The 17,300-nt window shown below is 38.6% G+C and overlaps 2 protein-coding genes across 2 annotated transcripts; both read right to left on the bottom strand.

Annotated features, from left to right (window-relative positions):
- Positions 1–1,041: 1,041 nt before the first annotated feature.
- fbxo30a (F-box protein 30a) lies at positions 1,042–8,939 on the bottom strand. The gene is made up of 3 exons (XM_056256034.1): positions 8,744–8,939; positions 4,343–6,410; positions 1,042–3,162 (listed from the first exon to the last, which is right to left on the bottom strand). Exons 2-3 carry the CDS (start codon positions 6,362–6,364, stop codon positions 2,959–2,961), a joined length of 2,226 nt encoding a protein of 741 aa, XP_056112009.1. The 5' UTR covers positions 6,365–6,410; positions 8,744–8,939; the 3' UTR covers positions 1,042–2,958.
- Positions 8,940–10,757: 1,818 nt separating this feature from the next.
- On the bottom strand, positions 10,758–17,074 carry si:dkeyp-110a12.4 (pancreatic secretory granule membrane major glycoprotein GP2). The gene is made up of 9 exons (XM_056256033.1): positions 16,672–17,074; positions 16,207–16,295; positions 16,000–16,104; positions 13,949–14,109; positions 13,514–13,649; positions 12,492–12,586; positions 11,827–11,995; positions 11,044–11,158; positions 10,758–10,965 (listed from the first exon to the last, which is right to left on the bottom strand). Exons 1-9 carry the CDS (start codon positions 16,751–16,753, stop codon positions 10,793–10,795), a joined length of 1,125 nt encoding a protein of 374 aa, XP_056112008.1. The 5' UTR covers positions 16,754–17,074; the 3' UTR covers positions 10,758–10,792.
- Between the last annotated feature and the right edge of the window lie 226 nt (positions 17,075–17,300).

Raw genomic sequence — 17,300 nt, 5'->3', positions numbered from 1 at the left:
TTCTGCAAACCAGGATTCTATTAAAGCTGCTCCATATCTAAAGATAACATTTAATATTCTGTTTTGTTTTACTTTTAGGAGACAGATGATTTGTAATGCCTGTTTAATGGGCTAATGGTTTGAGGAACCCTCATTCATCATGTAATTGGTAATTACTGTAGTAACCTATTACATAACAGGCAAATTATAATGCAAAACAGATGTTGCCAACAAAAAAGAGCACTTCTTTCAGGATTAAACAGCTTCAAAAGCTCAAAAACCGGAGTTTTAACAAATATATGAATAGGCTACTCTCTAAGATGTAGGCTACATCACATTGCTGCTTCCAAAATGTTAACATCTTTATTTAGCTAAAGAAACCTGGTGACGGTTGTGTATTATCTGTCTGTCTGAAACCCTCCTGAGATTTTTGCTGTAAAATCCCATTTCCATTCGGTTACTGAAGCAGATGAGCCCCCTCAGACCTGGATCCGTTCAGGACATTCATCATGTTTTTTTCACCGGCTATGTGTGTTTCGGCGCAGAGACGAAATGACTGAAAAAGAGTCTGAAAAGGAGAAGCAAAGTATTTTATAGAGGTATGGCCTCGTGAATGGTGATATATAGGCTATTCAGAAGCAACTTTAATGAGCATGTAGTATTAGCCTATTAAGTTTACAAATTGTGAGTTTCTCTCAGGAAATATGCCGTGAAAAAGAACTGCGTTTTTTTATTCTCAATTGCAGCAGCACTACCTAGCGGTGAAACACTTTACAAAAAAAAAAAAAACACACATTTGAGAAATTTTATTATAAAATTAGAGCCACATCATGCACTTAATCGATAAATGTGGATACATTACTTATTAGATTACTTTTAATATTTCAATGGTTACTTACAAAACTGCCAAGTAGTGAAGCAAAGGATTATCCATCCATTACATGATAGATGTAAAACGGGAAAATTGAGTTTTCTGCCAGCTTTGTTTAACGACTTTATTTGAAATCTTTGACACTTGGTTGGCTGCATATCTGAAGCTTAATGAAACAACACACCGGCAACTTGGATTTCTTCAAACTTTATTTAAATAATATTTAAAAAATACAAACGATGAAACATGTGAAACAACTGTAAATAACCAAGATGGACAAAGTTTTTGATTTTTTACAATAGAAAAAGGGGGGTTGAGACATGCATGAGTTCATGTGAAACCACAAATATGAAAACTGAATTACAAAAGTGTCAGGGTTTGGAGATGAGAGTGAATTGACTGTACACTAACTTTCAAAATTAAAAATACAATGGAAACCACAGAGTAATCAAATAAACCAACAGAACCTTTTCCACAACTCTTCTTTAAATACCTGAGTCCCCTCATTCAATGATATATGGCTGGAAAACCTAGAGTGAATATATGTAAATTAATTCAAACAATTCTTCAAAACCAAAAAATGGCTTCCACACTGCATTTTGTTCCTTTGGGAAAAAAATAATTCCAGAAAAAAACAACATGGTGCACATCAACTGATGTCAACTTTGATAAAGTCTTTAAAAATAAGCATTTTATGACTCTTCAGTTTTCCAAGATGCTAGAAGTAGATTATTCAGAAACTCCAATGTTTCAGAATGATGCTCTATTTTCATCACTCAACACAAATATAAGGAAACTCATACTCAATATCTGTAGAAAGCACATGGAGTAAAGCACATCACACAACAAATTCCTTAAAAAAATCTCAGATTAACCTAAAAAAAAAAAGGTTAATGAACTGAAACATTGTAACTGCACACCTGAAAAGACACAGTAAAACTGACCAGTAAACTCTGTCTTGACTTTAACAAATAAAAGTGGAAGAATCACAAGCTCAAATCAAGTTTCTCACAGATAAACTGTCTATAATGGCATGTGCTTCATGTTAAACCCCTGAGACAAAAAAGTACATCTGCACATGCACCGTGTGCAACCAAAGAATCATGACAGGCTACAACTGCAGTCTTGTACCTGTCCTGCAGGTTTTGTGCAGCGACTCACAATCAGGAAGATTGTAAAATGTAATTTGTCAATCAGCACATGCCATCAACATAGATCAAGCACATATACATGTGTTTCTGTTTACGCTTTAAAAGACAAAGGATGACCACTGGAAGTGTCAAGTGTCAAGTACTATATACTACACAGCTAAAAACTCCATAAATGCTTCTTAGAGAAATGACTGTTATGTGTTAGTTCTGATAGACTGATAAAAAGGAAAAATGTCTAAGACTGTCTTTATAGACTTTTAAATCTACGAGAGAGAAATCAGGAGATTAAAATCTACATCAGTGGTTCTCAACTGGTGGTTTGCAGATCTGTTTTGCGACAGCAGGGGGAAAAATAGACTTATAAAAGGTGGAATGGTTCCCATATTTTATGCTTTATATCCAATCAAACTGTATTTTGGATCAAATTCATCGGTCAAATTAAATGCCAAAAAAGACTGTTTGCTTGATATTAATCCTCAAGGATAAAAACTATGCAAGGTAAAAGAAAACATGAACAAGGCAACAGTAAATATGGGTTATATACCCGATATTGTGTGCAGTCACCATTTCACGTACAATGTAAATTTGGGTCCAAAATAAAACCAGTTGAGAATCACTGATCTACATTATAGAAACACTTGCATCCTGTATTCTTGATTTACAAAAATGCAGACAATGGTTTTCCATTTGGTCATCACCATTTAACAATTCAGTGTTTCTGGTTTGAAGCTACATATCTCAACAAAAGCAATGAATTTGTAAAAAAAAAGACTGAATATAATGTATCAAAAACACAAGACAGCACAACCATTATCAATACAACAGGTAGATATTGTTTCATCACTTTGAAAAGTGGTTTATTAAGTTGAGGCTCGTTTTAACGATTATGTTGCTGTTCACCAAAACACATAAGGCATGTCGTATTATAAAATGAAATCTTCTGCATTTGACTACAGTCTATATCACTGGTTTAAGCACTGAACGTAGTGAGCGTCCCTCTTTCGTAAGTTCTCTTGTGAAACTCATGCATGGGAGTGGGATTGCTTCTTCCCTCCTTGTTATCATGTTAAACTTGCACGTCTTGAGGTGGTCGGCCATGCTGGAAATGTTAGCAAACTTCCACTCGTTCACAGTGTCAAACGCTGTACTAAACCGCCACACCTAAAACCAAAAAAACATCAACAACTTAGATTGTAAAAAAAAAAGACAGAGAGAAAAGCTTTTTATGCTTGGTGTTTTAAGACAATGAAAAGACGAATACTCTTTGATAGGGATGGGAATTGAAAACCGGTTACACTCGAGAACCGGTTCTAAGTTTTACGATCCATCGATATTGTATGCCCTCGACGTTAACGAGTCCTCTTATCGATGCTCCTGCTCTGAGTCAGCCATAGTATGTAGGCTACAGACCGTGAACTCACAACTGTCCCTTTTGTCCTTTATCAAGCACCATAGCACGGCATCCAAAGCGAATTTTTGTACCGCCAAAGTCTTATTTGATCGGTAAGTAATGTAGATGAACTGCTGCGCTTGTGACAGGGCGCATGTTTAACTGAACGAGCAGAGAGAGAGAGAGAGAGAGAGAGAGAGAGAGCCCCGGTCGCGCGCGCACTCTCTCTCTTCGGAGCAAGGCTTCATCGTCTCAAAACTAAGCGCTGTCTTGCTCTCTCTCCCTCGTACATATTAATCAAAATAAACGACACGATGGTAAGGTCGGGAGACTAAAGTTTCATGTGGAGCATTCGGAGATTTGTTTTTCCTGAATTACCGCTGTGTGTGAATTGTACTAAAATACGTTGCCTTATATTCTCTGAAAAGCGTTCTGCACATTCAGCTGACATAATCCACACTTTAAATAAACGAAAAAAACTATCCAGTGATGAAATGTTTTCTGTTATGACACACACATCTTGTGGGATGTCCCAACCGCCGGGATAATCACACAACGCGCACACGTCCGATAATGACACGTCCAATTCGCGAACTAATGACTCAGTTGAACTGATTCGTTTTAATGAATGGTTAAAACAACTGATCTTTCTAACACTGAACTCACGGGACGTTTAATCGGTGTATAACTAATCGGTAACACTTTACAATAAGGTTCCATTTATTACATAAAAAACTTTTTTTGTACAGTTTGCTTACTCAAGTGTAAGCTTTAAAACAAATAAAACCACTTGTTTTTTTTTGCCCGAAAAAGCATATGACTACTTTTTTCCACACAGTGCTATCAGGAATCGATAAGAGAATCGTTAAAGAATCGGATCGATGTGCAGAATCGTTAGTGGCATTGATATTGATAAAATCTTATCAATTCCCATCCCTACTCTTTGATTACCTTGTCTGTAATCTGCCAGGATGAGGTTCCATCAGCTCGTTTTGTCTTATCCCAGAGCAGGACCACCATGCCACGGGATTGAAGAAGACTGGCACACACGTCCCTCATAGTGCAAGACACTCTGGAGAGTTGGCACAGGCTAAAGCCGTCCAGGAAGCTCGCAATGTGCTGCAGTAGCTCAAAGGGCAGGTCACTAAGGTGGTCACAGTGGGACCTAAACTGGCAGGTGTCAGTTCTGGATAGAGGCTCATTGGGACAAGCTGTTAGCCCAGGTAGCACTCCAAATGAGCCCAGGTGTCGGTCATGGATTATTCTGAAACCTTGTACCGAAGGGCAGAACCTTCTTTGCGAGTAGGTGCATCCATAGTACGCCAACGGGCACCTTTGCTCCATCCAACCATTAAGTCCAGCATGGATGTCCCCATGGACGTTCTTAAAATGGGAAGAAAACTCATCCCTGCGAAACAACTGTCCGCATACAAAGGTGAACATTGAGCGCTGTTTGGTCTGATAGCGAGCAACACATTCCAGAACAAGGTCTAATCTGAGGGTGTGGAATGGACTGGGGTTGGAGAGTTGTGGACTGGCGTGGTCACAGGCAGATGCTGAGGCGATGTCACCTACCATGGTGCTGGTAGCCAGTATTGCAGAAGGGAAGGAGAAGGTCTGTGTGCCAAAGTCAATGCGATACCCGTCTACAAAGCGGCTGTCCGAGATGCTCCTACCTCCGGGCGAGTCCCCCAAACAAAAGAGCAAGGCAGCAGTGATGAGGTCAACGCCGTGGAGACCCATTGGATCATCCGCCACCTCAAGGTCTGACGTATCCACCGCCTTGTCCTCCATCTTGGCTTTGAATAAATAGTGGTCGGATAACAGAGTCCTTCGACCGTTGATTGTAAACAAGTTCATGCCCCTAAGAACCTGGAGATTGTCCAACTTGCGCTCCAGCCATCGGTCCTCAATTCTGAAAGGCAAATGGTGCAGAACATTGTTGCGCATCAGGTTAGGTAGAGGGATGGGCATAGGAAGAGGTAGTTGGGGCAAGTGGGCCATTTCTGGATCTTGTGCTAAAACAGGTATGGAATGATCAGGTAAAACCTGCCTAATGTTTGAAGAACCATTGACTCTTTCAAGTCTGACCTGGTTATCACCATCCCCTTCATTACTAAGTCCATTGAGTTCTATTCCACCATTCACTTCACCTTCTTCTTCGGAAGATTCACCGCATCCACTGGTCTCCAACCAATCATCTCCTTCGTCTTCAGGGTCTACTGGAAAAGGACAGTCAGCTCCACCTACCGCTCCCAGATCTGAATCTGAATCAGTGTCACTTTCTTTCGTTGCGTCGTTCCTAATGGCTCCATCGCCATTTCTGACACCGTTGCAAGCTCCGTTCTGTTCACCATTGGGATTGTTCACAATTGAGTCAATATTCTTTGCACTACGGAGAATGTCCAAAGTGGCAGCAAAGCTTCTACTGTTTTCCACTGAAGGTGTGTAAGGTTCACCATATGGTTCCTCCTCCATTTCAATCAACTCATTTTCCGGGTCCAATTCCTGGGGACTGGAATTGTCCTGATTTTGCTCTTTTAGAGCTTTTGTCACAGTGGTCACCATTTTAAGTGACTCCAGCAACATTCGCTGATCCTGGAGGGCCAGAGCCATGTCCAGCTGCTCCACGTCAAAAACCTCCTTACTCAAGTTCTCGTAGGACTTGCGATCTGTGTAACTCACTGGCCATCGATTCCATTCCATTGTGCAACACACAACACTGGCTGGGCATGTTTCAAGGTGCTGTGCCATTTTGGCCCTGGCAAGGGTAAACGGACATCCGAATCCACGGTTCAAACACGGGACTCTTTCGTACGGACACAGTAAGCGGTGTTCATTCAGTTTGCATGAGTGGAATACCGCCCCACACACAAGAGGGCAACCCATAAGGTCACAGGAAATGCTGGCCTCCGGTCTTATCATACATCGGCGGTTGACACATTTCAGGCAATGGATATGAAGCTCCTCCATTGAAAATATTAGTGAGTCTCTTGACACAGAGAGGCTACGGCAAACACTGTGGAAGAAAAGAAAACAGACCGTTAGACCTGATCTTATTTTGGATACCCATGTGGGGTGTCTTTGTATACAACATCACATGGCTTAACATCTATGCATGCCATTCATGTGGAAAGTTTCACCTTCTCCTAAAAGGGATAAGTGTAAATCAGAATCAGTTGACCTCTCGCAGTGTGTTTACCAAATTACTAAACCATTGCATTGCCATTTCACAACTCTCCTAATGTTGCATAGTCAGGCCGGTTCTTCGAGGACTGAGATGGAACACGACCCCTTGTTTCTGAACGGTATGTTACAGGAATCAGACATGGCCTCAACTCAAAAGAAACACTTTCTATAAAGATCTTGCAATGTCATTTAAGAAGCTTCTCTCTTTCCAACATGACAGGGCTTGACTGGACATTTGCAGTTAGACTTAGCCGGCATGACCTACATGAAAACTGTCTGAGTCAGGGGGGGGGTTACTGGTCATAATGTGGTGTAAGCTTTGAATTAACGAGCTGACTTTCCACATAGTCCTCGTAATTCCAGCTGGGCATAGGCATTGCGAAATGTTTGTGTACAATGCCGGCGTGTCAGCCTGCCACATGTCTTGTGATGGCTTCTTTTGAAACAGGAAAACACTTCTGAGGATGTTTTTTGACGCTTAGGTGTTTGGTATCTAGTGCTCATGTGGAATATAGCATAGTTGCAACTTGCACAAGCAGTGGTACTTACAACAGACAACAAGCTTTCAGAATGTCAAAATTATCCCAAACATGACATGACTTGAGGATTTCAGTCTTAGTGGGGCTCAAAGCTACACGTACAGATGTAGGCTACATTTTTTATGCAATAACTTAATGGTCTGTTGAAACTTGCACAACTCACAATTATTAGCCATTTTTGTTTATTAGTAGACATATGTAAAAAAAAAAAAAAACTATCACAGTTCAATCTGATAGTCCACAGATATTGATGCATATTAGAAAAAGGCTTGTTTGGTTGCATTTTATTTTGTGCTGTAACAGAAAGCAGATGATAGTATCTATTCCATTAATTCACTAGCCCTAAATAAATTCAATCCAATTGTAATTGTAATAGGTTTTTTAAGCATGTAGCTAATAATAAACAAAAAAAGTAATTGTCAAGTAAAGTGCACATAGAAATATAATACATTTTCGAATGACATTCAAGTAATGTGACAATTCATGATGAGCTACACACAGAAACATTAATGTCTTCCAACAAAAAAGACTGATGCTTAAATTAATCACCTTACTGCATTAAAATAAAATATGACAGAAATATTTATATATAACTATATATAAAATATATACTATTATTATGTAACAATATAGTTACATAATAATAATAATAATACATGCTCTTAAAAAATTCGGATGGGGTGCATTCCACGAAACAAGATAATGATAGAGAACCTTTTCACAACCAAATTGGAGAAAGGAGACATGTTTTTAAAAATTCTAAATATTTTAATAATTACTAAAATATTTAGAATTATATTATTAATTTCATTCTACCCTGCCTCTGCTTGAGGTGTAGGCTATGTTTTGAGCTATACTGTAAATTACATGGAAAAACAGATCATTGAATAGTTAAATCTCATTATTTTTATTAAAACCACTCATTTGCCACAAGTGATAGCTGACAGCAGAGTTAATCCTCTCCTAAACCATAAAGGGTCTAGAACCTGTGGCTCTTAATCCTCCTACCCTAAGGAAAATTAACCATGGATTTTCTACAAATAAAACAAAAATGAACATCTAGTTAAACCATGGTAACCACAAATTAATATGACATGACTCCAGTTATCCTATACAGACATGATCCTAAATATGAAAACACGAAATGTTTCCCAAATATGACATGATACCAAACATGTTTTACAGATGCCTTTAACTCAACCCAGTCAAACTCCTGATGAAACCTGATGCAGCTTTTGTTGTTGTTGTTGTTCCTAAACTGGAGTATAACGCCTGACAACATGAACCTGACATTACCATGATCAACTATAGATCAATAATCAACGATTACACGCAAATGAACCATCCTCATACATCTTTATGTTTATAGTATCATGACAGGTCAATGTTTTAATTTGTTAAACTGACAAACACAAAGCCTTTAGCATTAGCTGGCTAGCCGCGAACTGCAGGATAATATAATAAACGACAAACATGACGTTACGTAATTAATAAACGTCGTAGACAAACAAAGATATATCATGTTAAACCGAGGGAAATATACATGTTTAAGTGTAGCTATTTTAACAACGACCGGAGCCGGTGAGGAAACTAGTCAAAGTAAACAGACATGAAAGTGTCTTACCGTCAATCTGTGGCGAGTCTTCAGTAGTTTGACAGTGGACAGTGACGTGTTTAATTAATTATTATTAATATTTCATCGAGTATAATGACAGAGACGATGTTTTCACTGCAGTCTGTATGTTTTTCTGTTGAAATCTGTGTCTCCCTGTACTGATATACTAAAGTGAAGTGAGGCCCTAGATGGGCGGAGACTAAACAGACACTAACAACCATGATAATGCCACGCTGGGGTGAACGTGATTTCACCAAGTGCAACATGTTCCTGTATCAACATCTTTGTTGATCCTGGAACAACATTCCAATCAACCAATCAGATTCGAGGGACAAGTTTACTGTTTGTCAAGTTTAGGCTTACAATCAGGGTTATGCTCCTACATCAGTGTTTTTCACTTATAATTTCCATCTGATTTTAAGTTATGGGTAGGATTAGGGGTATGGATAGGGTTAGGACTAGGAGGAATACATTTTTGGACAGGAATGTTGTTCCAGAATCAACAAAATATGTTGACCAGTCCCAGGAACATGTTGCACTTGGCAAAATCAAGATGACCCTATGCTGGTGTATGTTAGTTTTCCAAGCATATCGTCGTTGGCCAACTATCGCAATTTCCATTGAAGTCTAACAACGGAACTTCAACCATAGTTGGCTTAGGGAAACGCACTCCTGTTAAGATACTACCATAGTTTTCAGTATATTGGAGTAGGCTACCATTTAAATGGCATCATCATAGGCCTATATCAAAGCACCCAACCCCAGTCCCATATTATACCATTAACTGTACCAATGTCCTATATTGCTTTTATTGTTTTATTCAGTCCCTTCACGTCTGAAGCTGTTATCATAAACATGTTTTTCATACTTATTTGAAATAATTATTTATGTGTACTTTACCCTAGCCCCCACAGACACCTGTTGACATCAGTAGATTTAAGACAAAATGTGATTTGGCTGATTAAATTTTTTGAAATGAACACCTTTCCCACTGTATCTTTTCACTTATGCTCTTAACTGAGTGTTATCATTGTTAAATGTTGGGGAGACATTTTAAAAACTGCCCTGGTCATTCATACATGCAAATAAGGCCATGGCAGTTTTTAAATGTGTTTAGGATATTATTTTCTTTGTAACATACAATTGTTTGCTTTGTTAAAACCATTAGATTGATCTAACTAATGAACTAATTCATTACCAATATTAATGCAAAGTCATGCATGTTTAAAACCTAAACAAATTTCAGCTTAAACTTTTGGTTTCTAAACAAGAACTATAGTAAAAAAATACTTAATGTTGTAGTCATCCTCAAAAAAGTATTTCACTTAAATCACACTTAAAATGAAACAAATGTCATTGCATTAGATAACTAAATATGCACCCGAAATAGCATACTTTCCTATACTATATAGATAATTAAAAAAAAACAGTATGTGACAAAAGAAGCACGTCCGAATTCAAAGTACTCATAAAAGAGTTGGCAAAAAGTACCCGAATGACCTATTACTTCTGCTGAGATTCTGAAGTGTGCAAACCATGGACACTTTACCATCCCATGAGGCCACGGGAGAGGATTTGTGAATGACAGTGAAATGAAGTAACTGACACAGGTCACATGATAATGACAACATGGCCAATATAGTACATCCAGATTATATTCATACTACACACACTCATACTATATAGAACATCCTTTTTTAGCTGTCTTATTTTATTAAAAAATAAGTACCTGCTCAAGAGAGTATGTTATTTCGGACGCAGCCTAAGATCTAGAGAATTTCTTTTCACTAAATTTTCTTCATCATTTTTGCTCAGCATCTTTGAATCATTCTTTGTTCTCATTCACTGATGTTTCAAAACCATAAAGTGCCTCAATACAGTACATCATTTGTAGTAAGTAAGCTGTTAGAAATTCAAAAAGCATTATATTTATTTGTTCATTTATTTCACAATAAAAGACAAAAAGAACAACTACGATAAAATGCACTACATGTTAGCAGACAACACTTTGAAATGTAACACATTTCATCCAGCACTGTGCGGATATGAGATCCTAGGTTAGCTGGCCACCTCTGAGATATGGTGGATGTTGGAGAGGGTGAGTTGGGCCTCTCGGGTCGGATACGAGTTTCTGCTCTGCAGCCAGAGTTTCCCAAAAACTCCTGTGATGACAATCAGGACGAACAGCAGACCGGCCAAAACAAAGGTTTCGACAGAGGGCATACCTGAACCTGGAAGAGGATATGTTCAAATAGGCATTAAAAATAGGTCTTAGCACATCAATAAGTATGGTGGTTTATTAGACTTACTCAGACTAGTATTGTCCATGTTAGCTTTGAGCCTCCTGATTGGTCCGTACGAGACCGTGTGAGACGATGCAACATCCCTGCGTGTCCGTACTGATACATCTTCAGCAGAGCAGTTCTGTAATCCAAGGGTTTAAAGTTACTAAGTAATGTAAGATACATTTTTACCAAAACAAGAAAACTATTATTATTTTTTCACCCATGTGCATATTTTTTTTTTCTTATTTCAGTGGAAAATAAAAGATGTTTAGGTTGGCGGTTCAAATTGACAAGGACCAAAAAGGATATCAAGTGCAGGATTTCAGACTTTAGAAGACTTGGTATATATGTACACAAATCATATGGACTACTTATACTTTATAAAATGCACAAAACCACCATTAAAGTACTATAATCATAATGCCACTGAATAATTAATCAAAAGGGACAGTAAATATCTTTACATTGTTACAAAAAAAATGTGTCCGTTTCCACAAAAATATTAAGCATAACAACTGTTAACAAAATTGATGATAATAATAATAATACGACGACATGTTTCTTGTGCAGCAAATCAGCATAATAGAATGATTTCTGAAGGATCATGTGACACTGAAGACTGGAGTAATGATGCTGGAAATTCAGCTTTGCATCAAAAAAATATTGCAGTAGAAAATGGTGATTTTAAATTGTAACATAATATTTCAAAATATTACAGTTTTTACTGTACTTTTAATCAGATGAGTGCTGCCTTGGTAAGGAGACTGAATCGCACTGAATGGTAAATAGGTGTCAGTGAGGACTCACAGGCTGGCACACTCCTTCTGTGTTATGACAGATCTGGACATTGCAGTGCAGGAAAACATCTGTGTAGGAGCTGCCAACAAACTTGAACATTTGTATCCTGAACAGAGCTTCCGGTCCTCGACCGTTCTTCATCACGGCTAATGTCTGGTCATTCCATAACACTGGACAGCTGATGTGGAGAGAAATGTTGGCAGTATGATATTTGTACTCAAGGAATGATATTTAAATTGGACCTGTTTTCTCTATTGTTCCTAGAAATGACATGCTTCATAGCTTTTCCCTGGTGGACAATCTCTCTGGGTAGTCAAGGATAAGCACAGCTGTTAAACTGAAATGCACACGGCCACAGACTGTCGTCACATGACTGAAGTCACATACTTTGTTTAGTCATCCACTCCTTTAGCAACGGTTTCAACGGCGTGCCGCGTGTCTCAACAACACCCTTTCACACCACTGGTTATATGACTGAATGAAGCACTTACGACACGAGCAAAGGAGTAATGAAGCTGTGAAGGAGGGCATTTTACACAACAGACAATAGAAGGGAGTTAATAAACACAATTTGTTTTTAAATCACTTAAGTTAAATGCCTGGTTAAAAAAAAAATATATTAAAAATGAATGGCTGCATTAGAAAATGTTGATTGAACTGATTATGTCACAGACCTGTCCCTGATAAAGGTGTATTGAATGTTGCTGTAAGGGTCTTTGGTTGGTGTGGCCCAACATCTCTCCACTCTCAGAAACAGATTTGCTGGAACCTGCAAGAAAAAAGTCCAGAAAGCTTCATTAGCACATTTAACTCCATTGTCTGCTTGTAATCAGATATACAGAATATGTGCCCGCGTCTTACAAGAACAAAGACGGTACATTAATGGTACATTTTTTAATGAGGGAATTTTGGTTGGCATGTTTAATTTGTGATTCAAAGTAGTTTGCGTGTTTTTCCACATTACATCTTTTCTTTATACATTTGATAATAGGTAGAATGATAGATAGAACCTGAAGTTTGAAGATTATTTAGACTCTGAAAAGTGTGTGTGTGTGTGTGTGTGTGTGTGTGTGTGTGTGTGTGTGTGTGTGTGTGTGTGTGTGTGTGTGTGTGTGTGTGTGTGGATGGATGGATGGATGGATGGATGGATGGATGGATGGATGGATGGATGGATGGATGGATGGATGGATGGATGGATGGATGGATGGATGGATGGATGGATGGATGGATGGATGGATGGATGGATGGATGGATGGATGGATGGATGGATGGATGGATGGATGGATGGATGGATGGATGGATGGATGGATGGATGGATGGATGGATGGATGGATGGATGGATGGATGGATGGATGGATGGATGGATGGATGGATAACAATAGACAGACAGATAGATAGATAGATAGATAGATAGATAGATAGATAGATAGATAGATAGATAGATAGATAGATAGATAGATAAATGGAAAGACAGACAGGCAGGCAGACAGACAGATAGATAGACAGACAGACAGGTATTTTAACCCAAACAAAATAACTATTGCAAACAAAATAACTAATGAAAGCAAAGCTCTGTTCATCTGAAAACAAAGAACTATAGTTCTCAACTGCAGCATAAAGAAAACGCACGGCGTCTATCATGAAAGCCCTCGGTAGCTTGTAGTTTGTAATGTCACCTATTCTTCTCGACACACACCATGTAAACTTTGACATAGATGTTGTCCTCAAGTGTGAGGGAAGGAACAGTGGTCCATTTATCCTGAAACTCTTCATCTTTATAGAGCAGCATAGAGACCGAGAAATTTCCATCCTCAGTGTTTAGAGTGATTGTCCTGCGGGGCAGAGAATGTTAAAAGGCTCATTGAACAGGCTGAAAGGTTCGCTTAATGAATATTGAAGGAAACTCTTGAGTTGGACCCCAGGGCAGTCTTTTGTTACCATTAGCTTCCTTTATTGTGTTTACATACAAACAAACAATTAGTGAGGGGCTCAGCCTTTTTTAAGCTTGGAAAAACAGTGATAATTAAAGCCATTACTACTTATAGAGTGCTGGAGTCTCAGACAGACCGAGCTACGAAATTAAAGTTGCAGACTTAATTAACTGGTGATGTCATGACTTGGAGAAGCTCACCTGACATCCACTCTGATCAGATTTTCCCCGTTTTGCTGCTGGACCATGTAGTTTATGGGGTATCGGCACCCAAATGTGATGTTGATGTAGCTTCTGGTGATGACATCCGTTTCGTTGTTACGGATCGTGTTGGTGAACATGATGTGAGTATCATCCGATGCCTGGGAAAAAAAATACTTTTAATGATGGAGTAAATATGAACATCTGTCCGTCCGTCCACCTGTCTGTCCTATCTATCTATCTATCTATCTATCTATCTATCTATCTATCTATCTATCTATCTATCTATCTATCTATCTATCTATCTATCTATCTATCTATCTATCTATCTATCTATCTATCTATATCCAACCAACCAACCAACCAACCAACCAACCAACCAACCAACCAACCAACCAACCAACCAACCAACCAACCAACCAACCAACCAACCATCCATCCATCCATCCATCCATCCATCCATCCATCCATCCATCCATCCATCCATCCATCCATCCATCCATCCATCCATCCATCCATCCATCCAACCAACCAACCAACCAACCAACCAACCATCCATCCATCCATCCATCCATCCATCCATCCATCCATCCATCCATCCATCCAACCAACCAACCATAACAAGTAATATATTAACTTTTCAGAGTCGAAATAAGCTTCGAACTTCAAGTTTATTCAAAGTATTCAAACTACATATGGCCTAAATAACCATTAGACGTCAAACTAATCTTCATACGGCTGTAAAATGACAGACTAGGCTAACTAATATTCAAATGAATGTTCCTTCATTTGAATAGAGGGAACGTTGTAGTTTACGTTGGCATTCTTTTGAAACAATTGCAAAACAACTCTTGAGTTTAATAACGTCTGAGTGACATTCACAAGCCAATAAAATGTGAGAAGTTAAATGGCGACACAAGGAAACAACGTGCTATTGAAGGGGCCAAACTGCCCCCTACCACATCCGGTAAAACAAAGTTTATTGCCCTTTTATTTCCCTGACCATTACAAACACACCTCCTGATTCAGTAAAACAATCATCGTCATGACACCATCTATCATCAAATGCTTGTGTTATTTTCTTCACATCTTTTAGTTTAAATCAATCATGCATGCACTCGGAGCAGAAAACTGCCCCCAGATCAAATTCTCAAAAGCAGCTGATTTCAATAACCAATGATTTTATTTTTCTAATCCAAAAACGCCCTTCTTTGAGCAGCAAGTTTGAAAAAAGCCTGTAAAACTACTAAAGGGGGAGAAGGAGGGAATTTGTCCCCTCTCAAAGCCGCGTTAACCTTTTACTGGCTTTACAAGAAAAAGACTGGTGAATTCTGAGAGAGGTTCTCAACGATACTCGTGGTCTCAAGTACAGATTTATGCCTTGCCAGAGCGAAGCTTGTCCTCTGGGGTTGTTGTAGCGCTGTTTGAGGCTGGCTGTATAGGGCAGAATAAAAGGACGACTATAAAGTACGACACTGAATTATGGCCGGCTTATTCACCACGGCTGAAAACACAGTAATCATTTCCATATAAATCAGGATAATTTAGAGCCGCATGGCTGTTTGCCCTCCCCTCCGAGCTCTCTGAAAGGACTAGCCAGCCAAATTGGAGGGAAACGAACAACACTTTGCATTTGCATATTGAAAAAAAAAAATTTATTGAAATAAATTAAATTATTCCTAAAAAAGGAAATCAAACCCTCATGGTTGTCACTTATTACAATGCACATAATTATGAACACGCTTGAGACGTATAACATTTGATTATTAGAATTTTTTTAGAAGGTCTATTCTATGAATAAAGCACACCTTTCAGCCTATGAAGGGATTGTAAAATAAGGAAATTTACTGTTTGTATTTTTAGATTTAACAGCCCAACAGAGGCCCAATTTGTAGTTTGTCTTAAAGCAACAAGTGTTTACAACCTTTTTAAGAGGCTTTAATGTTCTGACATAAATTTGTAATTGGCTGAGGACGTTCCCCAGTCCTCGGGATTGTCTGAAGCTGTTTTATGATTATACACAATGCCTTGACAACACTAATGAGGATTACCATAATAGTGCCACAGTCTGTGAGGTTCGCCTTGATGCTGAAGACATAGTCGTTCCCAACCTCAACACCTCGACAGTCAGGATCATTCAGTTGCAAATCCCAAACCTGAGCCGAAATGACAGTGGAAAGTTTAATTCAAGTTCAAGCATGACTTATTGCGATTGATTGAATTATTTGTGAAATAAATGGCATGTGGCATGAACGTACGTAAACGGGCGGCTCTTTGTTGAGAAAAAACACACTAGGGATGATAACTTGCATCTGATCATTGTTGCAAATGACGGTCTCGTTGAGTTCTAGGACAAAATAGAAAGGAATGTTTAAATATTAGTAGATTTTATAATATGTATAATGCATAATAATGGCAATGGTACATGCTTAAGTGCTGCAAAAGAAAAAAATACTAAAACAAAACTAATATTACTATCCAAATATTATTTTCTGATATATAAATGTAAAATGTTATTTCAAAGTGTATATATATAGAAACACTTTGAAATAACATTTAAAAATATAAATATATATAAAATAGTGCATTTTTAGCTCTTTTAAGGTTTCTTTTACTAAAATTTGCCAACATGTATATCCCAAATCCAAACTGGTTTAATATGCATGTAATAATAAAACTATGCATTTGAATATTTCTCTATGTAGGTGTTTGACTAGACTTACCTTTTTCTTCAAACTGCACAGCAGAAGTTACTGTCCATATTGAGAGCAAAGACCATGTGAGCGCCAGAGTAACAGGTGTCATCCTTGAAGCAGATTCTTTCTGGCTTCTTCTCCCCTGAAATTTAGTTCCGTCTTCGGCCCTTTCCACCAAATCTTCTCGGCGATAGCTGTCAGAGCCAGACGTAGTGCTTGCGCTCTCTCCAGACGTTCGAATCACAGCTCTAATGAAGTGGGAACCTCCAGTTGCTTTGGAACACCGGCTTGAATGATGTCCACACCAACAATGAGATTCCACACATGAATAGGACAAGCTGGGGGGAGTCCAAGGTAACACCGACCAACTAGATTTCAGGCAAAAGCAGAAAAAATACTACTAACAACCCACTTAGCAGACACCGCACTACATGTCGACAAGGAGTTTTGTTTGTCATGCAAAGGGAACAGAGGTACAGGGGCAGTGTCTTGTTTTATCTCACTCTTTTGTCTGTATAGGTTTTTAAAGGGCATGGCAAACGCTTTACTGTTTCGGGAACCCCAACGACTCGCTTGAAAAGAAATCCCATCAGACTGAGTCAAGGGCAGTTCAGTGACACCTTTGCAGTGGAGTTGATGTGTTTAAGACTGTTTGG

The sequence above is a fragment of the Rhinichthys klamathensis genome, unplaced genomic scaffold (assembly GCF_029890125.1).
Source record: "Rhinichthys klamathensis goyatoka isolate OS25496 unplaced genomic scaffold, OSU_Roscu_1.1 h1tg000123l_1, whole genome shotgun sequence".
NCBI classification, from domain to species: domain Eukaryota; kingdom Metazoa; phylum Chordata; class Actinopteri; order Cypriniformes; family Leuciscidae; genus Rhinichthys; species Rhinichthys klamathensis.
The sequence above is the reverse complement of the archived record's forward strand: the minus strand, read 5'-3'. Positions and strand labels throughout refer to the sequence as shown.